This window comes from Danio rerio, chromosome 17, assembly GCF_052040795.2.
Source record: "Danio rerio strain M-AB ecotype USA chromosome 17, GRCz13ab, whole genome shotgun sequence".
NCBI lineage: Eukaryota > Metazoa > Chordata > Actinopteri > Cypriniformes > Danionidae > Danio > Danio rerio.
In genome coordinates, this window is record NC_141037.1 from 17,387,078 (window position 1) to 17,414,432 (window position 27,355).

At 35.0% G+C, this 27,355-nt stretch overlaps 1 protein-coding gene and 1 long non-coding RNA gene across 10 annotated transcripts in view; both read left to right on the forward strand.

The window, feature by feature from the left end:
- Positions 1-10,897: 10,897 nt before the first annotated feature.
- The window catches only part of kif13ba (kinesin family member 13Ba), a 91,305-nt gene continuing 74,847 nt past the window's right edge, over positions 10,898-27,355 (forward strand). For 5 of the 9 annotated variants that reach the window (XM_087290298.1, XM_087290301.1, XM_087290299.1 and 2 more), the window contains exons 1-2: positions 10,898-12,025; positions 21,644-21,728. In XM_087290298.1, the coding sequence (XP_087146424.1) occupies positions 11,956-12,025; positions 21,644-21,728 (155 nt within the window). In that variant the 5' untranslated portion in view covers positions 10,898-11,955. Of the gene's footprint in view, positions 12,080-21,620; positions 21,746-27,355 lie in introns of all 9 variants that reach the window. The other 4 variants (XM_087290303.1, XM_087290305.1, XM_087290304.1 and 1 more) reach the window with 2 other exon arrangements.
- Positions 22,475-26,108, forward strand: LOC147833046 (uncharacterized). Its single transcript, XR_015513237.1, has 3 exons — positions 22,475-24,355; positions 24,523-25,743; positions 25,808-26,108. It is a non-coding gene; the product is annotated as an uncharacterized LOC147833046 (long non-coding RNA).

Genomic DNA, 27,355 nt, shown 5'->3' on the forward strand with positions numbered 1-27,355 from the left:
ATTAAATTATATTTTTCCATGCCATGTCTTTAAAATATGGAAATTAATTTTACCCCAGTATTTTTAATGGAATTTCTCCGCTAGTGAAAGCGCCTGCGTTTAAACAGTCTTTTGTCTTATTTTAGGCTTTAACAACCAAATAGATGCTTAAGTTGCATTATATTTTACTTGCATTACAACATCAATGCTGTGAAAGGAACCTCATGAAATTGTCACATAAAGCTTTTTTACACTTAAACTACATCTGCAGTAAATAAGCTAATAGGAGAACATGCAAACTCCACACAGAAATGCCAACTGACCCAGCCGGGGCTAGAACCAGTGACCTTCTTGCTGTGAGGCGATTGTGCTATACTAATGCGCTACCATACTGCCCTAATAGAATTATATTGAAAACAAAATAAAAAGGTTAAACCTTTTATATCTGTTATATATTTTTTTTTCAGAGTGAAGCTCAAACCTTTGTTGTGTACTATAATTCAGTTTAACCTGGTAATGCTTGTATAAAAACCACCATTTGTCTATTGATGTTTGTCTGCGTTAGGTACAGAAATTGAGTTAAAGATAAACACTATTAACTTAAAAGGAAAATGAAAGTCACCAATACCCAATAAGTATTTCTGTTTAAAACATTGATAATAATAAGCCATGTCTCTGAAATACCAAATCATCATGTTAAAATGATTTCTGAAGGATCGCGTGACCCTGGGGACTGGGGTAATGATACTAAAAGCACTACACTGACATTTAAAAAAGTATATTGAACTGGATAAAGGTTATCATAAATTGTATTGTTTCACAATATTACTGTTTTACTGTGTTTCTGATCAAGTAAATGCACCTTTAATAATCATACATTCATTTTTCTTCAGCTTAGTCCCTTATTTATCAGGGGTCGCCACAGTGGAATGAACCGACAACTATTCCAGCATATGTTTTACACAGCGGATGCCCTTTCAGCCGCAACAGTACTGGGAAACACCCAAACACTGTCACAGTTACACCACTTATACATTACAGCCAATTTTGTTTACCCAATTCACCTATAGCCCATGTCTTTGGACTGTGGGGGAAATTGGAGCACATGGAGGAAACCCACACGAGCATGTGAAGAACATGCAAACTCCACATAGAAATACCAACTGGCACAGCAGCGACTCGAACCAGCGACCATCTTACTGTAAGGCAACAGTGCTAACCACAGAGCCACCGTGCCGCCCTAGCCTTAATGTTAAAGCCAGTTTTTCTAAACAATAGTTTTATGTATATTATATCATTGTGGCTTGACAATTATGGCATTGTGAATTGACCTAATTTTGTTTTTTTTCTGTTATCTTGATAAGAAAACACAGAGCAGTACTATATTCAGTTTATGCAGTCAGTTCATGACCTCTTTAGGACAATGTAAAAATATAGCTTGTTCTTGCATATTGCGAGCTGGCTATTCACTCAACATCACTTATCTTGTTTGTTTTTCCACACATTAAATGCTGCCTAGTCACGGTGATGATTTCGATGTCTCGATCCTAAATAAGATAAACCAATAACACAACAAGTGTAAACACCCGCAATGGGAACTTTATGTTGTCTTTTCCTCAACTTAATTCATCTTTATTATGAAGGGCGATAAGGGACAGTATTCCATGTAGGCGAAGGTCTTCTAGATTACTGGCCCCAAGGCGGCTTATCGTAGGGGTTCGTTAAGATGACACGATTAAGATAATTGTTCCGGCAGCTAATCAGACGGAAGCGTGGCAGGCAGAGGGTTCGATTTCAGGGACGACACTTATCTTAACAGAGAGGGTTCAGAGGGGGTAGTTGGCATGGGTAATCAATTAACTGTTCCCGGCCCTTGGAGAAGTGCTGTCTTATGAATGATCCTGTCCACAGCATTACTGAGAGAAGAGCATCTAAATCTAAAGCGGGACGCTTGACATGAAGCGCCACAGATGCTCTCAAATTGCACAATAATTGCTTATCGCACATGAAAATGTGTTCTGTGGTCTGTTGATGAATTTAACACCATCAAATATGCAGCACACAAAATAGCCAAGTATGAATCGCAAACCTGAAAGGGTTAAAGCCGAAGTTTAAAAAAAGTGGAATATCAGCAGGGTTTTATGAGAAACCTAAATTAAATACAATTTAATATTTGGTTATAAGAGTCATATAGCAAATCCCATCACCAAATAAGAGGTTTAAAAACAATTTTCACTTGTTGCATCATTATAAAATATAGGGCTAATACCAATGCCTCTATCTAAAAAACGATAATTATGGGAGTCCATAAAGAACTGATTCTGCATTTCAAAGACATTGAGAAGAGAGGCATTTAAGAATCGAGAGTTGGACATATTAAAAGAAATAATTCATAACTTGACTCTCTTGCTAATAATGATCAGAAATCACTAATAACACAAGCATAACCATGAACAGATTTGGGTGATTTCCTTGAATGAATTGGTTCAAAATAACCATGTCTGCGATTCACTTATATCATTTCTATGGTATGTCATGCTGCAGTATCTAAATTAAAGACCATATTAACGGATGTGATACATTTTCTTCAGGATTCTTTGATAAAAAAAAGTAAAAAAGAACAGCCTTTACATGAAATACAAATGTTTTGCAACATTGCAACACTTTCGCTGTGATTTTTGCTATTTTAAATAAAATAAATAAGAAATACCAGTCAAAGACATTTTGGTAAAACATATACATTCTCTCACCTACAGTAATAAGATAATGAAAATTTTGTTTGTTAAAACGCAAAAACAAAATGGTAACAAACATACTTTTTATCTACTAATAAGACAATAATCTATTTAATGAAGAAAGGTGTTATTTTTCTGACCTACAATAATCTATTTAATCAGACAATATAAGTAAATAATAGAAAATAAAATAAATAATACATAATAAAATGTATAAAACTGAATAAAATAATTTTTTAATTAATTTGTTAAATTAGTTTTTTTTCTCACCTAAACTAATCTATTTAAAATTATTTTAGGTGAGAAATTCTAATTTGTAAAAAATAAAATAATAATAATAATACCAAACCAAAATATTTAAATGATAACAAATAAAGCCTTTTTTTCTCACCTAAACCATTCATTCATTAATTTTCTTTTAGGCTTAGTCGCTTTATTAATCTGGGGTCGTCACAGTGGAATGAACTGCCAACTTATCCAGCATATGTTTTACACAGCAGATGCCCTTCCAGCTGCAACCCATCACTGGGAAACACCCATACACTCTTGCACACATACACTACTGCCAGTTTAGTTTATTCAATTCACCTATACAGTATATGTCTTTGGACTGTAGGAGAAACCGGAGCACCCGGAGGAAACCCACGTGAACACGGGGAGAAACTCCACACTAAAAAAAATGACAACTGTTACACCTGGCTCAGGGATGTAACATAGTAAGGGAGACGACAAGGAGAAGTATAATCAAAAAGAAGATTTATTTAACTCAATTTAAATTATATAATCAAAATATCAGTATCAGTATGTTCAATCAGTGTGAAATGCAAGTGTATGGATGCGGTAAATGTTGTCAGTGATAATATATGGATGCAAAACAAAGCATAATGTCCAAATTGAAGCGCAGCTCAGGCCAACTGCCAAGTAAATGGACAGCGGCCCCGACAAGCTCTCTGCCGGGGTTTAAATAAGGACGCCGACCAGCATCAGGTGCGCTAAAGGCACGCCCCCAATCTAGAAATCAAATCAACACACAAACACAACAATGCAGTCCTAACACAACTGACCCAGCCGGGGCTCAAACCAGCGACCTTCTTGCTGTGAGGTAATTGTGCTACCCACTGCACCACCCGTGACGCCCTCACCTAAACCAATCTATTTAATATCATTTTAGGTGAGAAATTCTTGTGTTACAAAAATAATAATAATACCAGACCAAGATGTTTAAATGACAAGTAACGTTTTTTTCATCACCAGTTCTACGGTATGTAATGTAATGTGTATTTATATAGCACATTCATTGTGTATGGCCATACACCCAAAGCGCTTCACAATCATGAGAGGGGTCTCTCCACACCACCACAAGTGTGCAGCATCCAACTGGATGATGCAACGGCAGCCACAGGACAACGGCGCCAGTGCGCTGACCACACACCAGCTATTGGTGGAGTGAAGAGACAGTGATAGAGCCAATTCGGTGGATGGGGATTATTGGGAGGCCATGAAGGGCCGATTAAGGGACTTTGGCCAGGGCACCAGGGTTACACCTCTGCTCTTTACGACAAGTGCCATGGGAATTTTCATGACCACAGAGAGTCAGGACCTTGGTTTAACGTCTCATCCGAAAGACGCCGCCCACTGACACTATAGTGTCCCCTTCACTTTTACCGGGGCATTAGGACTCACACAGACCACAGGTTACGCGCCCCCTGCTGGCCTAACTAACACCAACCTAGTGTTCACATGTGGTCTCCCATCCAGGTACTGACCAGGCTCAGCCCTGCTTAGCTTCAGTGAGTAACCGGTCTTGGGCTGCAGGGTGACATGGCTGTGGGGTAATAACATATGCTATTGGCAAATATTATTTATTATTTCTTTGACCTTATGATCAGGGGCCTGTTTCAGTAAGGAGGTTCAAACAACTCAGAGTTTAAACTTGAACTCTGAGTTGATTTACCGAGAGATTAAAAACTCAGAGTTTTCGGTTTCAGAATAGCTGATCTGAGTTGGGTCAATCAACTTCGAGTAGACCAACTCAGAGTTAAGCGCGCACACCGTGACTTTAAAAAGGCATTATCAATGGAGCGCAGACATTACGAGTGACTATGGCAATATCTTATAAAAGAGATCACCATTTCTTTCTCCAGCTGAACTTGATGTTCTCATGCAAAGTTATAGCAAATATGAGTGTATATATTTGAAAAGAAGCAACCATCAGTGAAGAAGAGACAGTTAGAGTGGGAAAACAGCTGCTCAAGTTAATGCCTAATTTCACTTTTTAAGTATTTAAATATTTAAGTATAATAAAATAAGTAATGTAATTTGTGACGTTTATATTTTTTTTCTAAACTTTTTTATACATTTATTAGTTTTAAATGATTTAACAGTGCACTTGTGTGTCTGCCTTTTCTATTGATTAAGTGATAGAGGTTAATATATAAATAATTTTTCGAAAGAATAATAATTCCATTAATCTAGTTACAGTGCATGTCGAAGGTGAATTTAATTTAATTATTTATTAAAAAAGGATAAGCCATTCTAGTACAGTTCTTCTGTGTGTGACTAAAATGTAGGCAATATGTTTCCATCCAAATATATTACATAAATGTATGTGCAAAACTGGAATATTGCATAAAAGATGCAAATAAAATTCCATCCAACGAGTCAAAGAGAAAAAAATTGTCACTTCCTGATTAAACTGGCACCAAATATCAACAGTAAAAACAGAATTTACTGTGGTAGAAGAAGCTGCGTCAATTAATTCTTTATTTAGCCTAATTAATGTACTTGCGCCACGATGTCAGAAGACAATGCTGTCAGAAGACAATGAAGCCATGAGACTCGGAGACTCTTGACACGCACCAGACGTTCGGAGGTAATTAATAATATACACTAATACTGAAACAGTTAAGGCATTTTAGAATGACTAAAACAATATTTAAGACGTGTTACAGTGTGCTCAGCCTGCTGGTTTGTTCATTACACACATTTTCATTATCATATGATCATGATCTTTTTTTTAATGTACATACTGTAATTTGTTCAGTAAAAGTGTTTCCATCGTAGTTTATGCGCACATTTTCTATCGAATAAAAGTTTATCCAACTCAGTTATGCGCGTTTTTTATACATATTTTAAAAAGTTATGTGCATTATGACGTTTCTATCAATCGTTTTTATGCACGTATCCAAAATGAGCATTAAAATAGGTGGGTGGAAACGTAAGGCTAAAGCGAGAAATACCGCTTTATCTTTAAAAAGGGGAGGAGACCAACAGAAACTCTGAGTTTAGAGAATAAAACCTGCTTCTGACCAGGTTAGATTCACAGAGTGAGTTACCACAGTAACTGACTCTGAGTTAAAGTTACCTCTCTTTCAGAAACAGGCTTCACTTACCCTGCTTTCTTGAGTTTAACAAACCTGCCATTTTGAAACGGAAAACCCAGAGTTTCTCTCATTTCAGGGTTAAAATACTCTGAGTTTTCAGTTAACCGCCATTCTGAAACAGGCCCCAGGTATTTGTCTAACCACAATAAATAAACAACCCATAGTAATGCAATGAGCTCATTAAAATTACTCTGAGATGGATGTGGTTTGTTGCTCTTCTCTAATAGTGTCTTCAGGTATGAGAGGAGGTAAAAGCGTAACAGTGGGGTGGAGGCTGCCCGTGTGGAGGGATTCAAAGCAGATGCCCTTTCCCCTGGAAGACCCTCCTCCTGCAGCCACACAGATCACAGGAGTCCTCCGTCAGACCCCTCACGCTCTAACATTTACACTAAATTGCCAAGCTTCAAAGTGCACTGTATGTACCCAGACTGAAATGATTAAGTCATAGATCTTGAAAAAAGAAACATGCATAAGGATTCAATTTCACAGTGGAATTTTGCTTACGCTGTGATTAATGCTTTGTTCAGTAAGCTGATCTAAATCTAATTTAGACTTTATTAGAGCCAATGATTGCACAATTGCGGCGGCCCCAAATTAATGACATAATCAGCAAACGTCAAATCCTATTTACATTTCAACCCTAATCACCACAGACGGCTGTTTAAATTGTAGTTTGTTTTCTCCGTATTGTGACTCTGTGTGTTTTTTTTGGAGCAGACGTATTTTCTCTGCGTACAACTTTTTCCTTTTACTGAAAGGACAGTCAAATTAAACTCACAACAGAAGAGGCACTTCTTCATCTGTAATTATTCTACCTATTTTCAACCTTTATGTGCAGGGTGGAGCATGACATTTCAGTTACAGACAACTTACTCATGTAAGTGCAGTGGGTGTGACTGTACGCCAATGGTGACTCAGCTTTAAGTAAACTCAAGTGAGAGACTTGATCAAACTTTTTGGAGACTTTGTTTTTTTACAGTAATGCTAAAGTATGCAAACTATTTTTGTGAGAGCAAAGAATGTAAGTGTAGAACACCTGCCTTAACTGTTATTTTATAATGCTCTGACCTTAAAAGTAAATTCGAGGGGTTTTATTTAGGAATTCGGCATCCTCTAGTGGGATATGTATGTATTACATAACCAATAAATACAGGATCATTCATTCATTTTCTTTTCAGCTTAGTCCCTTTGTTAATCAGGGGCTGTCACAGCGGAATGAACCGCCAACTTATCTAGCATATGTTTTACGCAGCGGATGCCCTTCCAACTGCAACCCATCACTGGGAAACACCCATACACTTTCATTCGCTCACACATACACGACAGACAATTTAGTTTATTTAATTCATGTCCTTGCACTTGGGGAAACCGGAGCACCTGGAGGAAACCCACCTGAACACCGGGAGTACATGCAAACTGGGGCTCGAACCAGGGACCTTCTTGCTGTGAGGTGACAGCGTTAGCCACCGCACCTCCCTAAATACAGGATCATCATCATATAAAGTTCGCACTGTCACCTCACAGCTAGAAGGTAACTGGTTTGAGTCCCGGCTGGGCCAGTAGGCATTTCTCTGTGGAGTTTGCATGTTCTCCCCATCTTCGTGTAGGTTTCTGCTGGGCAGGGCTGGACTGGGGCAAAAAATCAGCCCTGGCATTTTGGGCCAGAGCGGCCCACTAAATTCAATCAAAATGCTATCTATTTATGCATGTCCAATATTTTTATCAACTCATATTCTATAAAACACAAAAGCCATATATATGAAACAAATAAATAAATAAATACAAACTTTAGTCTCAATTTAATTTCTGTATACTGTCCATAAAGATATTTGTTGAGTTCTAAAAAATACACTATTCATTCATTTATTTTTCTTCGCATTAGTCCCTTATTTATCAGTTATTTATCCCTTATTTATCGGTGCTCTTGTTTCCCCCAAAGTCCCAAGACATGCGCTTTAAGTGAATTGGATGAACTAATTTGATTGTAGTGTATATGTGTGCATGTGAGAGTGTATGGGTGTTTCCAGTACTGAGTTGCATCTAGAAGGGCATCCGCTGTGTAAAGTTGGCCGTTCATTCCACTGTGGTGACCTCTGATGAATAAAGGGACAAAGCCGAAGGAAAATTATTGAATGAACATGATGAACATAGTATATGTTCAAATTACAATTACAACACATTCATTCCATAATACACAATGTACATTCATAGGGGTTTTTGCATTAACAAAAAAGCAATTATTTACAATTACATAACAAAGGTACCTTTTTTAAGGTTTGACCTAAATAAAGATGCTAACAAAATGAGATAGGATAGTAAAAAAGTTGAAAAAGAAAGTTGTATAAATATATTTAATAATATTTAAAATTATAGTCCACTTTCATTTTTTGGAAACAACCATAGACTGTAAAAAAAGAAAAGAAAAAGAAAAAAGAAGACAGTCTTTATTTATCTGTAGAAAAGTGAAGCCAAAGGCTGCATCCAAAATCTTACATAAGCAAGCTACATCTGTATAACAGTATGTGACAAAATAACTATATCTAAATTCACAAGATTGTTTCAAAATGGTGACATCACTCGTAGAAGAAGTGCAAAAAGGTGGAGCTCAAGCTTAAGCTCCCCCTCCTTGGAGCTCAGCTCTTCTCAAATGGCTCTGCAGCGAGCACCACTTGAAAAGTCATGCAGGTTGGTCATTTTAACAACATTGTTGTTCATATTTCATTAGCACAACATACAATAATATTGTAAAATCGTGCTTTATGTACATAAGTAATTATGTATTAAGCTACCTTCTAAAGAGAATGGCGGCTGTCATCTTGTAATTGTCATTCGGAGTGCGAGTCTGCGCAGTCTTGATCATCCGCCGCTGTATCAAGTTCCCGCCAAAACAGAACCAATCACAATCACACAATTATGAAGCCGCAGTCAATTATAAAACAACAACAACAAAAAACACTAATAAAAGTACATAAACCATAAGAACACATCGACACGATAAGTGGTAGTCTAACTGATTAACTGGTTTGAAGTGTAATTTGATTATTCAAATTTTGTCTAAAGTTCAATTATTTTACACGGAGAAAAAAAATCACAAAATCTATCTTTTTTTTTTTTGAAGGTGAAAAAATGGCAGCACATTCAAAACTGCATTTAGAAAAAGTGAAGCTGAAGTGGTGAACAAAAAATGCAATTTATTTGACAACGATCTGACTTTTTTTTTACTTTTTACATCCATATGCTTTTTCTTATTTTTCAGAGTATATTTTTGTTTGTTTTCACAAAAATATTTATGTTTGTCACAACAAGATTAGACCCTTATAGGAGGAGAATTTTTAAACTGTTCTACAGCACGCCGCCAGGGGGCGGTCAAAGTTTTCTGTAATATAAGTACATGTATGGAAAGTGTGATTTAATAATCTAGATGCGACCAGCAGATGTCGCACAACATGAACAAATAACGGGTTTATGTTAAAACCCTCTGTATTTAACCTCCTAAAATGAGTGGTATGAAAGAATATTGTACATTTCAAAAGCTAGTTGCAGTGCGTTTACGTGAGGACTGGAATGTGCATCATTGCAAATGATATAAAAAGTCTGTACACCATTAAAATATTAGACTAAAAGAGACAATTCTCCCAAAAATGAAAATTTACACACCCCCAAGTGTTTCCAAAACTTAAAAAAAAAAAAATTCAATAGTTACAGGTTTCCAGCATTTTTCAAAATATCTTCTTTTGTGTTCAACAGCAGAAAGAAACTTATAAATGTTTGAAACATGAGTAAATGATGACAGAATTTTCTTTTTTAGGTGAACTATCACTTTAAATGGGAACTACCAAAATGAATCTGACAGCACCACAACTTCCAAATCATCATCTTTTTTAAAAGAGGGTTGTGGGGCTTTCCCAGGAGATCAGCTGATCACAAATAAATGACATAGTTTCAGTTCTGATATTTGGTACCTCATAAAATCTACATGTATTTAAAAAAATCTATGTACACTTACTATTAATAGAGTTATTACTTTAATAATGTTTATATCAACATTTCTTTCATATTTTTTGAAAACCATGACAGAATTTACTTTTAATAATTAATTCATGAGTACAAGATTTATTTTAAAGAATATTAAAAACTTATTTTCCTGTCGTCCTTGATCTATTGAATGTGTCCTATAACCTTTTTTTTAAAGCTTTTGAATATTTAATGTCTAACAAATGTTTTGAACAATTATAATAATACATTTTTTTGAACAGCAAATCAGTAAAACAGATTTTACTGTAGATTAAAAATATATAATATATTAATAATATAATGAATAATATTACTGTTGTTAATTATTGTATTTGTGATCAAACAAACCCTGAGCAAGCTTTGGACTGATAGTGTATAATAATAATAATAATAATAATAATAATAATAATAATAATAATAATAATAATAATAATAATAATAATAATAATAAATAATAACAACAACTACATAATAATAATAATAATAATAATAATAATAATAATAATAATAATAATAATAATTATTATTATTATTTTTATTATTTATAATAATAATAGTATAAATGTCAATAATAACAACAACAATAATAATAATAATTAACATTAAAAATTATAAAAGAATAACAACAACAATATTATTATTATTATTATTATTATTATTATTATTATTATTATGTTTGTTGTCTGTTAGTCCCTGTTTATTTATTTACTATTCATGTTTTCGGTACTTTTATTTTAGGGACTTTTACTTTGAAAGACCAACTTCCGCTGGGCTACCCAGATCACCGTTAACATCAGCGGCTTCACGCTGCTCAGTCATGAAATAAAGCGGCTGCTTAATACGACCGTAACATCCACGCTGGAGCCCTTAAATCGGTCCGATCTTAATTTTCTTGGATTCGTTGGTTCTCTAAAAGCCTCGTCTCCGTGATGTTGGATGCTAACTCTGAAGATCTGCTGAACTGGATGGCAATGTAGAGCAGCACCATTGTTTTAATCAGCTCGTGAAGTTGGACCCAGCCTGAAAAGCAACCAAAATTCATCAGATACTGTTGGATCTCCTAATATTTCATCAATAATTCGCACGGAATTAACTGCCATTTTTGGATTTATTTTGTGTGTGTGTGTGTGGTTTTCTCCTGTCGTTGACATTTAACGTTAATTCTTTTTTGGTCCTTAACATTACCCGGTTTGTTTGCCATTTTGTTCATGTTAAATTGCTGCATTGACAGATCACTGTGTGACAGCCTAACATTAGTCTAATAGTCATGCGAAAGCCAAATCAGGCCAATGATTTTGCATAAACACTTCACAGATCTTAGATAAAAAACGATTTCCTAATTGTAAATATTATTATTTGTTTGTTTTTTAATGCAAAGCCAGCTCCTTCAAGCGTAATGTGGTAGTTAGACAACCTCAGTCAGCCATGAATTATTTAAGCCCTGCTAACTTATTAGTTACTCGGTTTCCTGCCGGACAAAAGTCTTGACATTTGCAGTTTGACCCAGTGTGAGTGTGTCAGGAATCCAGGAGGGAGTTGGCTGTTCTCTCAACTCTGTTTTTGATCCAACTAAAGCTCCAGCTGTCAAGACATTCCACCAAACTTTTCTTTTAAACATTTTTAAAAAGCGACCATGTCTCTACTGTGCCGTTCAAAACGCAGAAAAACAACCCGGTAAGGACAATGCTGGCCAATTTTGGACACGACACGCTTCAGATATCACGAATTATCCGGGACTCCGGTGACAGACAAATCTAGATGAGTTTGATTTTATGAACTCGAGGCTGTCAGCAAGCATTTTGGTCGTATTATAACACGTCTCCTCGTGGATATATCGATACATTATGGGTGACGCTAATTTGAACGACTCCAACGTCAAGGTGGCGGTTCGGGTTCGGCCCATGAACCGGAGAGGTGAGTCGAGTTTCAGTTCTGTCACTTGATATCTCCTTGCTGTCTAATACGAGTGTGACTCTTTCCTAGACTTTGAGATCGTTCCCTTGATGCCCTAAAGGCTGTCTAGGTTTTGTGAAATTGTGACACATCCTTTAATCTTGTGGTCAGTAAAGGGGTTTGGCAAAGTCCATCTGACCAAAATATGCCAGCTGGATTTTCAGTATGTGTTTGTGTTAGGTCACATGATCTGATTGAGTTCATTTACCACTGTCTGACATCTTTTTCCTGAGTATCTGTCTGGGTTTTTTTCTTCTTGACTGTATGTTTACATACCTATCATCTTTTTTGTTCATCTGTCTGTCTATCCATTCACCCATTTATTCATCCATCCATCCATCCATCCATCCATCTATCTATCTATCTATCCATCTATCCATCTATCACCAATTTATTCATCCATCCATCCATTCGTGTCCATCCATCCATCCATTCGTGTCCATCCTTCCATCCATCCATCCATCCATCCATCCATCCATCCATCCATCCATCCATCCATCCATCCATCCATCTATCTATCTATCTATCTATCTATCACCCATTTATTCATCCATCCATCCATTCGTGTCTATCTATCTATCTATCTATCTATCTATCTATCTATCTATCTATCTATCTATCTATCTATCTATCTATCTATCTATCTATCTATCTATCTACCCATTTATTCATCTATCTATCTATCTATCTATCTATCTATCTATCTATCTATCTATCTATCTATCTATCTATCTATCTATCTATCTATCTATCCACCCCTCCATCCATCCATCCATCCATCCATCCATCCACCCAATTTCTTGCTTATCTGTTTGTCTATCTCTCTTTTTCTTGACCATATCTTTGTATACCTGTCTGTTTCTTGACTGTATCTATCTGTCTTTCTCTTCCTTTGCATGTTCTCTGTGTTTATGAAAAAGATCTTTCTGTCTCTCTCCATCCCTTAGTCATCCCATCCATCTTTCTAGATCACAATAAGTGTCATGCATACTTTTCATTTCCTTTCACTTTTTCTCCTTCTCCAAGATTATTTGCATGATTGCTTGATTGTCTCTTACATGAACGCATGGCATTAAAGCAGGTCTTGCCGTGGGAGAACATGTGTCTTGGTAAATCCACCAGAGCATGAAATATTTGCTACATTGTAGTGATGTGGTCACGTGTCCCACTGGAGCGTAACATTCAGTCACAAGACTCCAGCACGGATTGTGTGCTGACAGCCTGTGTGAGCTTTCCAAGTCACAAATATTATTCTAAACGCTTGCATGTCTCCATTTGTAGTGTTCGGGAAGTTATCGAACAGTTAAAATTGTTTTTCCAAATCTAAAGTTTTTAGCTGTTACTTTTGTCCTGTTTTAGAGAGACTGCAAATGACACTTAACTTTCTGTTTTACTTGCACTCTCTCTCTTTCTCTCATTCGCTCTCTCTCTGTTTTGGACAAAGGCAGGAAGGGAGTTTGAATGGACTATTTGCCAAAGTTGCATAAGCGAGCATGTTCCCATGGCCAAATGAGTTGAGTCCTTATAAGAAAATGTCCATATTCAATCTTCAGATTATGTGAGGATCACTTTGGGTGGATAAAATGGCTAGTTTGAACAAGTTAATGATTTACTGGTGCCCCACGTCAGTTGAGTACACAAACTGCCTGATTGTTTTCTTGCCTGGCAAGAAGAATGCAGTCAAAGTTTCATATAACTAACCGAAACATGCATTGTTTATAATTTTACTTCCAATAACTCACAGAAACAGTTATAGAAATGAGCCTCAGGGCAGCGGTGTGCCAACACAATCTCACGGCAGTTCGTAACTTTTTGATTTAGTGGCTAGTAACTCGTATGAATTCGTACAATCTAATTCGTACAATTTAGTACAATTTGCTCATCCCCCAATGATGGTTGGGTTTAGGTGTGGGGATAGGTGCCACGCCTCCTGTTTCAAATCATACAATTTCGCACGACTGAACTCGTACGAATTCTTACAAATTAGCCACTAAACTGGCAAAACGTAAAATACCTACGTTTTTTCGTAAGATCAGGCTGGGTGTGCTGCCTTTTAATATCTGTAGGTGTCTAGGTGATCAACGGGGTATGTTCACGGCCAATGTTTTAAGGTTCCTTTTTCAGCATCTATGTTGTAATGCAATTAAAATTCAACAGTTAAACAGACTTAAGCATTTATGTAGTTTGTCAGGTGTAAAACGAGATGAAAGCCTGGCTGTGTGATTTGGGGAAAATATCTACTGTAATTGCTCTTTTTTTTTTTTTTTTTTGACCGATATTGTATTTCAATTTGATTTGCAATTTTGATTTTGATGGTAAAGCTTCAGCTCAATAATCTGTATCATAGCTTCTTAATGCTAATTGCAGTGAGTGTTGGTTATAAAAGGAACAGAAAAGATATTAACTTACTACAACATTTATCTGTCTTTAAATGTTCTGAAATTAAATGCTTATTTTTCTCTAGAGCAAACAATAAACCCAAGAAAAATGACCGTACCCTTCTGTAAATAAGTTGAACTCTAATTAGCGAGATGGTGTTGCTTATTACAAACACAAAAAGACAATAATTATAAAATTAGAGAACATTCAGTAAACTAACATGACTAAAACAACTCTGAAACTCTGTTATCACTGGCAATATTTTCAGTTGACTTTTTAGCAAAACACTCCTGTGTATATAGCCACCTGTGGTGCTTTTTTCAGTACTGGTTGTTGTATTTTCTCATGCTGTGGCAACAATTCTTACAAATTACTTGGTTTTATCCGGTGCCTGTGACTTTAAAACCAAAATATTCCCATATTACCGGCATGCAGTTTTTCTTTGAAAGCGGCAAATGCCATCATCCAACTCATTTGTGGTTGGCTCTTTGTTTTTTTGTTTTTTTTGTTGTTGTTTTTTGTCGCAGCTCTGGGCTACTCTAAATTAAATAATACATATTTCATATTACAGCCTCTTGCAGTTTTTAGCTAATCACAACATTTCAAATGGCAATTGCGATTCGATTTCGATTAATCGCACAGCCCTAAAAGACAGTGTAAATGTAAGCACCATCAGTAGCTGAAAATGAAAATACTACAGTAAAATAAATTCCCATATTTTAAAAACTTGGTGTGAAAAAAATGGAATTTACTGCAGTGCTTCTTGTCCAGTTTGAAACCCACTTTATATCGTATATATTAATCAGGCAGTTAAGATCACAGATTTTTAAAGAAATCAAATCTTAAATGTGCCAATTTTGTAATAGTGCGACAGTTCACCCTAAAGCTTGGGCTGGATGATTGAAAATGAAAAGTTTGTGTGCAGAAATACCCCATTGTCACTTGATCTTGGATGATCTATTAGGTTCAGGATTGTGTCAGTCTTTCCAAGCTCATCAATGTTCCTAACATTACACATGCTTTTCTCTCTCACTCGAGTGACATAATGCAGGAAATTCAGATTTTTGGAATAGCTAGTTAGATTGGACCTTGGCCACCAATGCTGAGAGGAAACCAGTTGTTTCCTGCGCTAGCGGGAAGTTGTTGCAGCTAGCGTGGCTTCGGACTGCATCCTTTCCAAGGAATTCTGAGTCAGCTGCAGATGCTTTCTCTCCGCTTCCTTGTTGTTGTCCGCAGAAAAGTTGTGGTGGTTTCAGGCAAGCTTTGGCCTGTTGTTGGGTTGGGAGTGTTAGCAGTAGGCCAAGCCTTTTAGTTTTCATCTGTCGGTGCATCTCAGACTTTCAGCTGACTGAACCACAGAAGTTTATTTGGTATGCATTTATTGGACAGGAAGCTGCTTTGGGGGAATGCTGGTGCAGGTTGTTCTCGCTGTTGCTGCCAGTGCTCCCAGACTGAAATCTGTGCCAATCCCAGGGATTAACTTTAAATGTCCCGTGAAGTGCTTTGAAATATGCTTTTTTTTTTTTTTTTTGAATGTAATGTTTGATATAATTTCAACTAAAAAACAAAGAGAGGGCGCGACAGAGTAGCTCCTCCCCTTTAAAAAAGCTACCAATAGCATTTTGTTTTATCACAGCTCTGTCAATGAGGGATTACGCTCAAGTGCATCAAATGAAAAGCAAATGAGGAGCGTCTTGAAGCAGGCGAGGCATGTCTGATGCTAGAGAGCATTTGATTGGTCAATACTTGATGAGAAACTGAAGTGTGAAGTGACAAAAGTTGATCCATTTAGGCGGAAGAGACAAACTGTAAGCTTTACATGTTTATATCAGTTTGATCTCTTTTGTACCACTCTAGTTTTTATATCCTTGAAGACTAACATACTGATACTAACATCGAAAAAACATTATTTTAATTTCACTGAACCTTTAAAGATGGCCTGGTGGCACATGTCCAGTGTAAGAGAGTTTCATGGAAGTGTCACTTGAACTTGACACTTCTGCATCTTGTGTTCATTCACTATATATCATCTTCATTCACTAAAAATACCCCTGAAGTCATATGCAAAATGACACGTATAAAAAAATAAAATATGGGGATATTGTGAGCAGAGATAGCTTTGACTGCCTACATTTACATGAACATCAGTAATCAGTTTATTTACCTTAATCTAAACAAGATGATTAAGGGTTTTATGAGTTGGTTTTAGAGTGTTCCTTTCATGTGCCTGTATTATATGTTATACCACATTACAATATTTCGTTTTCTGCAATATGAGTTCCAATTAAGGTTGCATGATATTGGAAAAAACTGACATTGTGATATTTAATTTTTCTATGATATATATTGCGATTATTGAGTATAATGTCAAATTAATAGCTTTATTTAGAAAGAAAATGTATACTTTTCGATATATTGGATTGATTTTACAATTCACGGCCAATCACAGTCATTTCTGTTGAGCACGTGAACACAAGCACAACAGTGCTCAACAGCGCTCAAATGTTTGCTGGAAATGAACGCTTTAAACATTTTAGTACCGATTGGTATTGAATTCCAGTATCGTGAAATCCCTACTACAATTATGACTTCAGTCGGATTAAAGTACTCTGTTAATATAGTTGGGTGGGTTAAAAATACACCAAGCTATAACCCAATTATAAGGTTATTATCGCACCTTCCCAACTATGGGTCATTTTAACTCCTACTTTTAATTTTACAATTATGGCTCTATGAATAAATAAATGTCTCCGCTAGGCCCTTAAGACGAGAATGACGGCCGGAAATCTCAAATACGTGTATCATTTAATTCCTCCAAAGAAAAAATAGTAGAGATAAACATGGGAGGTAGAGAAAGCGTTTTATGTATTTAATATAGATCAGCTATGAAGCGCCCACTTATATCATCAATAATCAAGAGTGCTGGTGAAACGGGTATAAAAAACACGACACAGAGAGGTAATTTAATGAAAAATTAACAACAATAATTTTGTATTAGAGCTTAAATAAACTTTATAACGCAAAGAATTACGCACGCCTATTAATACAGCTGTTCTGTGTCAGTTAAATCAGTTGACTGCTGAAATTCAACTGGTTGAGTTAATATATAAATAACTAAATAAAGGTTAAAATAACAACAAAGCACTAAATATGTTTAACTCAACCATTGGGTTAAATAAATAACTTTTTTTTTTGAGTGTAATCAAAAATCTCTGTTTATATGGTAGATTCTTAATCAGAGTATTGTCTTAATCATATTAAAACTAGAGTATTGCTGTCTATGTAAACACACTCTGTGTTGCTATATGCATAGTGTCTAAGATAAAAACAGAACATTTCCATTTTTAGTATATCATTGAATTGTAACAGGCGAGGCAGTGGCGCAGTAGGTAGTGCTTTCGCCTCACAGCAAAAGGGTCGCTGGTTCGAACCTCGGCTCAGTTGGCGTTTCTGTGTGGAGTTTGCATGTTCTCCCTGCCTTCGAGTAGGTTTCCTCCGGGTGCTCCGGTTTCCCCAACTGTCCAAAGACATGCGGTACAGGTGAATTGGGTAGGATAAATTGTCCATAGTGTATGAGTGTTTATGTGAATGTGTGTGTGGATGTTTCCCAGGGATGGGTTGCAGCTGGAAGGGCATCTGCTGCATAAAAACTTGCTGGATAAGTTGGTGGTTCATTCCGCTGTGGCGACCCCGGATTAATAAAGGGACTAAGCCGACAAGAAAATGAATGAATGAATGAATGAATGAATTGTAAGCACACTACTAAACATTGTCTGTATTAATAAATTGCACGATAAATCATTTCAGCATCTATTTTGCAACGTGCAAATCCTCAATAGTCACATCACAGGATGTGCAATGTCGATTTAAGATTATAAATGGGCAGATATTACAGATCAGGACATAGTGGAGCCTTTTCCGATATTAAGCTTTTTCATTTGCATTTGTTTACAAGGTCTAAGACTGTTTGAGCATTTTAAACTATAATTTAAGCGATTTTTAGGTACAATAAATGAAATATTTAAAGCTAAAAGATTGATATTATATAAGTATACAGTGCTGTTTTGCATTTGATTACTACATTTCTGTTCCTGATTATTGTTAAACTCCCCAGAAAACCATAAAGCAATGTTTATTTAGTTTGTTTCTTTACTCTGTTGTATGCTTGCAATGTGTTTATTATATTGTATGCAGATATACTTTCATACAAAATCAAAAGATAATATTTCAATGACATAATTTTTCTGCAATATCATGCAGCCCTAGCCTGTAATACCAAAAAGATTATCAGAAAATAAAACAAATGGTTTTACATCATTATTTATAATAGTTACTTATTATAACTCACTTTTTTTTCTCTGCTCTCATGCGAACATATTAGCCCTCCTTACCTTTGTTTATATATATATATATATATATATATATATATATATATATATATATATGTATATATATAAATAAATAAATAGTTTTTGTTGTGCAGAGAATATAATTTTGTATGTATATGGAGAAGAAAGTGGGTCATTGCTGATGAGGTCATTGCATTACATTGAAGTGAATTATATTTTGGACAAATCCGGATTTTAGAACTTGCTGTTAAAAACATTCATTAATAAGATTCCCATATGGCATCTAGCATGTGTACAGTTATTTGGTTTCACAGATTTTGGTAATATAGTTAACAGTCTGTCAGGGGAGATCAATTTGATTGTCCTAAAATGGCATTTAATATTCTGTCTGAGGACATGTGTTTGTAAAACTTTTTTTTGAGTTCTTTCCATAACTCTGCGACTATAGATGTCAATAAAACTCTTTTGTGTCACAATAGGCTTCTTCCAGTGTCAAATTGCACAAAACGATTACTTTAGCAGGTATAATAACCCAAAATTGCTTAGTGTATTGATTTATTGCAAATAACTGTTTAGAGTAAAAAAATATTTAAACCAAATTAAATTACAAAAGGATTATAAAGAACAATAAGTAACACTTTATAATACAATCCTATTAGTAAGCAATAGGTAATGCAATAAAATCAGCTGTTAAAAAAATTGCCTATAGTTATGTTTTTGTTTTTAAATAAAACATAATTTTATTAGATATTAACTCCATTTAATAAAAAATGTTTAAAACTTTTCATTTTAGTTTGCTATTAGGCATTAGCTAAGAAATTAATCTGACCTAAAATAAATGTTATATTGCTGGGCGATATGGCAAAAAAAATCTCAATATTTTTTTCATATCAGTCGATAACGATAATTATCACGATAAATGTCAAGTCTTTATATCTCAATTTTATAGAATTTTCAGCATGCCAATCCTTTTTTTGCAGTGAATGTGTGATTTTAACAAATTTTGTAAAATGTTTTAGTTTTCTGACAATATAAATTAAAAAATAATAAACAAACAAAAAAAGGAAAAAAAACAATCTTATTTTTTAACTAATTTTTTAATCTAAGTTTTTAACAACCAAAGACATTACCCTACAAGTTATTGTATTATTGTTCAACATCAAAACAAAGTAAAACAGGTTTGCAACAATAAAAGGTGACTTAATGGTGAAGAATTTTCAGATTTGGATGAACTGTTCTTTTAATGGTGAGCATGATGAATCTAGGGTGAAATCCTTTAATATATTTTATTTAGGGATGCTAACAATTACTTGCACTGTAAAAAATAAATCCGTAAAATTTACGGTAAAAAAACGGCAGCTGTGGTTGCCATTACCATTAAAAACACAGTACAAACCGTTAAAGTAATTTCTCATTTTATTAATTTATAGAGATAATATGTCTTTATTTTGAATGACCAACATCTACACATCTTTTGTTACACAGTTAGACACGTTAGCACATCCACATGGAGGTGGTGATGAGGAAGTTCAATAATGAGCCAATGCTCATCACAATCAACTTTTCCCACAAGCAGAAAGGAATATCAGCATATAGTAGGTGCTCCGTGTCATTCACACAGCTACTAAACACCACTATCGTAGCACGCATAAAATTAAAGTAATTAAATAAACATTGTTTGTCTACATTAGATGTAACATAAATCTCTAATGTACATAACTGATTGGGAAACAACTAAAAAGATCCATATTAATGTCAACAAAATGCATAAAAAGTTATGTGCCATGCAGGGAATTCTGGGAAAGTCAATTTACGGTTATTCGCCATATATATTAAGGTAACATACCGTTAACCAGGTTACGGATTTGTACTGTAGCATTTTTACAGTTTTTTACCGTTGAAATCGCAGCCATTTTTTACAGTGTGATGAACTATCGATTGTCAAAAACCCTTTAATCAACAGACCTTATTGATGACTGATTAAGCAAAGGGTAAAATATGCTTTGCGCTGTAAAATGCATCCACGCATTACATAATCAAGTGTGTACAGCTTACCTTAGGAGTCATCCTCTTTACATTGCATATTGCAGGACTCATAAAACCCTGTTATCCGCAGATCTTGGTTATATCTGCAGGTGTTTTAACCAATTTCATCTGACAGACTGGCATTAAGGGGCCCATGCAGATTCTTATTTTAAAAATCGCACTTTTTGTGTTGGATTGCAGAAACCATGTAGCTCCAGACTACTGAAGTTCTGTAACGTTTCTTGCCAACAATGTCTGTGACCTAATTTTTTATTGTTTTTACTCCTCCAAGTGCAACTAACACCGTATGGCTGTAAACTTATACTACGTGTGGCATTCGGAAGTGCAGGCTGCAAAATTCCTCCGCACAGTGCGCAGTGTTACGCATAGTACATAAATATTATCGTACACTTTGCGAACTGTCATTATCGTTTTATCAACAAAATATATATTGTGATAATTATCGTTATCAAATTATCGCCCAGTCCTAATTGGTTACGGTATTTTAAAGAGCACACAATATCAATATAATACATGTTATTTAAAACTGAATCTATAATTGAATGTCAGCATGTGTATACTCAGAATGCTGGTTTGAATACACTCCTCAAGCATCTTGTACTGCTGTGAAATAAACACTTGCTATTGATTTCAGATCCTTGTTTTGTGTGTTTAAAACAACAATATCTTAATAGTGTCACTTTCATCTAACAAGACAAACACATTTACGATTGAGTTTATGCTTAATATGATCTGTTTTTGAAGATTTTAAATTGTTAGTGAACGATTGTCTTCTTAAACAGCCTTAATGTGCTTTTTTTCACAGAAAAGGACCTGAACACAAAATGCGTTGTGGAAATGGAGGGGAATCAAACATTTCTGTACTCAACAAATCTGGGAAAAGATTCCAGGTAAGCTGAATTTGAAAGTCTGACACACAGTCCAAAAGTTTGGGGTCAGTAAGATTTTTCAGTGACGTTTACATTGTTTCCAAAAAATCAATTTCAGATAAATGTTGTTGTTTTGATCTTTCTATTTATCAAGATCCTGAAAAATAGATCATCGTTTCCACAAAGATATTAAGCAGTAATGGCTTTGCTGTTTTTAGCAATGATGATAAATATTTTATGATTATCAAATTATCAGGTTTAAAATTGTAATAAAATGTTCCCATTGCTCAATTTTTGATTTAATAACTGAAGCTTTCCAGAGAAGTTACAAAATCAAATGAGTTTTGTGTAGGCCTGTCACAATAATCAATATATCAATTTGTCGCACAACACATGGACATGACCTTAATCATTTTGGTGATGCAATATATATCGCCCATACTTAGCAACGCTTTAGCTGATTGCACAGCCTCTGTCATCTCATCCAATCTCTATTTAAGGTGTCAGTGTGGTTTAAAAACTATGGTATGTACTATGGCAGTGGTTCTCAAACTGTGGTACGTGTACCACTAGTGTTATGCGGGCTTCCTTTTAGTGGTACACGGAGGAATGAAATATGTCATGTACATGCTACATATAATTCAAAATGTATTAAAAATGATGTATATAATATGCCATATATTATATAGGCTATATTTCTGAATTAATCTGCCAGGTTTTTTAACTGTGCAGAGTTGTAGCTGCTTTACTGGGCCTACTACGCTACTGTATTTCAATACTTCTTATTTTGGTGGTACTTGGAGAAACAATTTTTTTCTAAGGTTGTACCTGATGAAAAAAGTTTGAGAACCACTGTACTATGGAATTATTTACTACAAATTATTATAGTATATTTGGGTGCATAACAACTGAAAATCCATCTGGTCGAGGATGTGGCCTGTTCAGTGTCCTGTGCCTCATGTTTAACAATGTCAATTTAGACTTTTAAACACAGTTACTTTTTTCCTAGTTCTTGGTATACCTTGCACTTCCTGTTGGCATATTTTATTTAATTGTTTAGGATATAAACATTTTCACATTCTGATTCTAATGCCTAATTGTTGAAGTTGCTATAATTATATTAAATATTCTCAAGAATAAAATATTATCTGTTCTTTGTAAGAGGGTTCTTTTGTTATGATGCTATTACATTCATACTTGCATTATATAAGAGGTATCAATTGATTTTAAAAGGACAATAATATAATTTATCACAATAAATTGTACAACAAAAATTTGATATCATGACAGGTCTAATATTGTGTTGATGTGATGAATAGAATTACAAAATAAACTATATATTTTCATACTACCTACTATTTATTAAGGATACAGTACACTTATTTTCTGACTTGGCGAACCAGAAATAATATCTACAGCTGTTCATAACATGTTTTGTTCACTACACTCTAAAAATGACATTTGCTGTTTGTTCAAGCTGTTTATTTAAAATGAACTAAATCAACGCAGCTCTTGAGGGTTTTTTGCGACAACTTAACTTTCTTGTTTAATCCACTTAAATTTGTAAAAACTAAGTAAACGTAATTCCTTTGTGTCATCACAACACAAATCGATTGTGTGGAACCCAGCATGTTTTACAGTGTTATGAATGCATAATTAGAGCCCTACAAATTTGTTTTATTTTTTTTTATAAATAATGGAAAAATAATTTTTGTTTTAAAACTCCGTTTTAATGTTTACATTACATTTTATTAAACAAAATCATGTCTAATTAAACTGAAATAATGAAACTTCATAGAAAAAGTAGCCCTGTTTAGGATCTTTAGGCATTTCTTTTAGATTTTATTATTTTGTTTTTTATTCCATTTTAATTAGGGGTAAATCAAAACCAAGTTAATTGAATTACTTAAAACAACTTAATATACAGTGCTCCGCATAACTGAGTACACCCCATTTTGAAAATGAATATTTTTATCCATTTTCTCAGTGAAGATAGGAAATGTATTTTGATGCATTTAAACAAAACAGATTAAACGGATATATTTATTAAAATAATGTTTTAGTCACCAAACATATTTAGAAATAGAAAGATAATACAATTCAATTCAAGGTAAATATTGCAAAAATAAATTGCAACCTACAAAATTTCAACTAAATAAAAAATAAGCAATTTTGCCTCTCTCGTTTTTCCTCTTTTTTTAAAAAAAATTTGTATTTAATATTTTTCTATACCATATAAATTTTAATCCAATAGTTTTTGGACTGTTATCGTAAGTTATTTTGTAAGATTAGCTCCAGATTTGGCTTCAGGAGTGACTGATGTAAATGTACAAATATAATATGTATAGCTTTCTATTAAAAAAATAATTTGAAAGATATATTTGTGAGTGGTGTACTTATACATGCTTAACTTGTACACGCTGTGTATATATTTTTCCACTAGCCCATATCTAAATTAGATTAAAGTGCGTGGACCTACTTTGTTTTCATTCATTCATTCAAAATGTAAAATATTCAGTTATTTTTCCTGTCAAAAGTAAAATCCAAATTTTAAAATGAGTTCTGCGATTCAATCCATGTTTTCTACAACGTGAAAATCACCGCCTATTATAACATTCTATTCATTATTTGTCATGCTCATATTTACTGTACACCAGGGGTGTCCAAACTCTGTCCTGGAAGGCCGGTGTCCTGCATATTTTAGTTCCCAGCGCAATTAAACAGTCCTGAACCAGCTAATCAAGCTCTTTCTTTCTAGGTATACTAGAAAATTCCAGGCAGGTGTGTTAAAGGAAGTTGGAGCTAAACTGTGCAGGACACCGGCCCTCCAGAACCAAGTTTATACACCCGTGCTGAACACCCACTAGTATATATCTGCAGTACAGTGGTGTTTCATTTAATTCCGTCTTTTGGTTTCTCTTTCTGTTTCAATCTGATGCTGCATATTTGGGCCCCTCCACGAGATATCTGAGAACTGGGTTTTTGGGAATGCTCGGTTTATTCGTAGTATGGGGGCTGAGGGAGATCAGGAATGTGGACGTGCGGTTCTCTTTAACGCAGCCTGCTGTTCGCTCCGTCCTGCCGTGTGTCGGGGCATAACTCTCCTCCGTCTGACTTCCTCTCTTTTTTCTCCCCTCTCCGTCGTCACGGAAACGCAGAAGGAGGGTTAACCCTAGGTCATCCATAGCCGAGGAGCTCTTGTGTCGGCAAAAAGGGGAAAATACAAGCTAGCTTTAGCATCTGTCGGCCATAAACATTTCCTCTGACGTTTATGGCGGGTAAACAAGAGAGTGCAATTATTTTTTTGCCGCAGCTTTTCTCTGGTCGTGGAGTGCAAACAAAGACAGAGGTTGAACAGGTTTTAAACTTGGAAGTGAATGGTCCAGCCGCCTGCTGCCTTCACACAACAGACAGTTTAATTGCAGCGTTGAGTTCATGTGTCGTGCTGCGCTGAATCACCGGCCCCGTTAATGGCCCCTGCGATGCAGATGCCTCAAATGGCAAGGTTCACATGACCAAAATAGCTTTGCTTATGCAGATTATTGCTGGCATTTCATATTAATTATGATCTGCCAGAATTGCTACAACACCAACCAGTCTTTTATGATGGTTACAGATGCTGTGTTTATATGTCAGTTTAGACTCGTCTTTCAGTGCTTTGTGCAATCGTACAGCTCTCAGCATGTCCAATGGCATCAGGCACTCTGGCTGAATGAATCTTAGAAAAGAAAATGGCATTTTAAAGATTTTACATTTGCACGCAGCTACTTGGGATGCTTTGGATGAAGATCCATGTTTGAGATGGAAGCTTGAGGACAATTCAATAGACTTATAACTGTAAATGTCACTTACAGTAATATGGAGAAATATAATACACCGCTTATACGAATTACAAGTTTCTCTGGATATCCAATATATAGCTGTAGTAAAATTTAATTGCTATAAGTAAATATTAGAGTAATTTAGTTGACATGTTTCTAATAAAATAGAAATGTAATTAAATGGACAACACAATACCAATGATAAAACTTCAGAAGCATTACGAAAATAGCATTTGGTGGAATATGTATAGGTATGTGTGTATATACAGTTGAAGTCAGAATTATTAGCCACCCTGAATTATTAGCACCCCTGTTTATTTTTTTTCCCCAATTTCTGTTTAACAGAGAGAAGATTTCCTAAACACATTTCTAAACATAATAGTTTTAATAACTTATCTCTAATAACAGATTTCTTTTATCTTTTCCTTGATGACAGTAAATAATATTTTACTTGATATTTTTCAAGACACTTCAGTACAGCTTAAAGTGACATTTAAAGGCTTAACTAGGTTAATTAGGGTCACTATGCAGGATAGGCTAATTAGGCAAGTTATTGTATAATGATAGGTTGCTTTATAGAAAAAAGAAAAGAAAAAAAATCAAAAGGGGGCTAATAATTCTGACTTCACCTGTATATATAAAGGAAAAGGAATAATGATGCAGTCATGCAAACATTTTGATGGCTAATATGCCGCTGATTTGATGCTTCACAAATGTTGCAGACACCTTTATTACCTTTACAAAATAAATTTGAACAGCCAGATATGCCTCACACCACATCATTAGGAAACTTGAATAGGCCTAGGTTACTATAATAAAGAAAATCTGCTAAATTGCTAGATACTCGACACATGGAAGTGTAAAGCCTGCAGCCCACAACAAAGGTGGAAAGTTATTGCGTATCATTTTTAACATTTACTATGGATGTTATTTAATTTTGCTCGCATGAAGAATTGAATATTATTTAGAAGATGTTTTATAACGCTGCTGCACCGTCAGCCAATCGTTGCGTTGCTGATCATGATTTCGAGGATCGATAGATCTGTCCTTCACAACACATGCAGCAATCTCAAATCGGTTTATTCAGACATTTTAATCTTATTCGCAAACTTTTTCGAAGAACCAAATTAGGCAGAGATTGTTTATCAACATTAAAAGATCAAGCGTCTGCCAAATCATCTTAGATCATTTAAGCTATGTATGAGGAACGGACCCCAGTTGTCATTTTGTGATAAATAAATGAGAACTTATTCTGTAAATATGCTCTCAAATTCTGTAAAAATGCTCTAAATAGATTTTTATTTAAAATATTTCATTTTTATTCAAAATTTAGACGAAACATTGACACTTTAATAGAATAAAACAAATATAAAAAATTTCCTCAAATATGCCTGTTTATTATCAAACATACCATACCAGAGAAACTGAAGTTTTAAGCATTAAGAATTTCCATGACTGAAAAACATTCAGATACATTTTTCATTTATGCACACTAATAATTGCTTGTCACTACCGTCTGTTTTTAAATTATTAGCATATTACTGCATAGCTGTGACCTTTCAGGAAAGGCGTAGGTTAGACATCTATCTCTCTTATCGCAGATTATGTTGTGTTGCTCATTCAAGGAGTTGCCAGCTCATCAAGACTATGACCATCCCACACATGCATTAAAGAGCACCTCAGACGTGGGTGTGTTTCTGGCTTGCAGGAAATCAATGAGACATACAGTACACTAGTCAGAATCGGTTCAGGTGTGTTGAGGGCTCTGCACTGCATTCTCATACTTTTAAAATCACAATTGTCATTAATTTACAAAATCTAAATGCA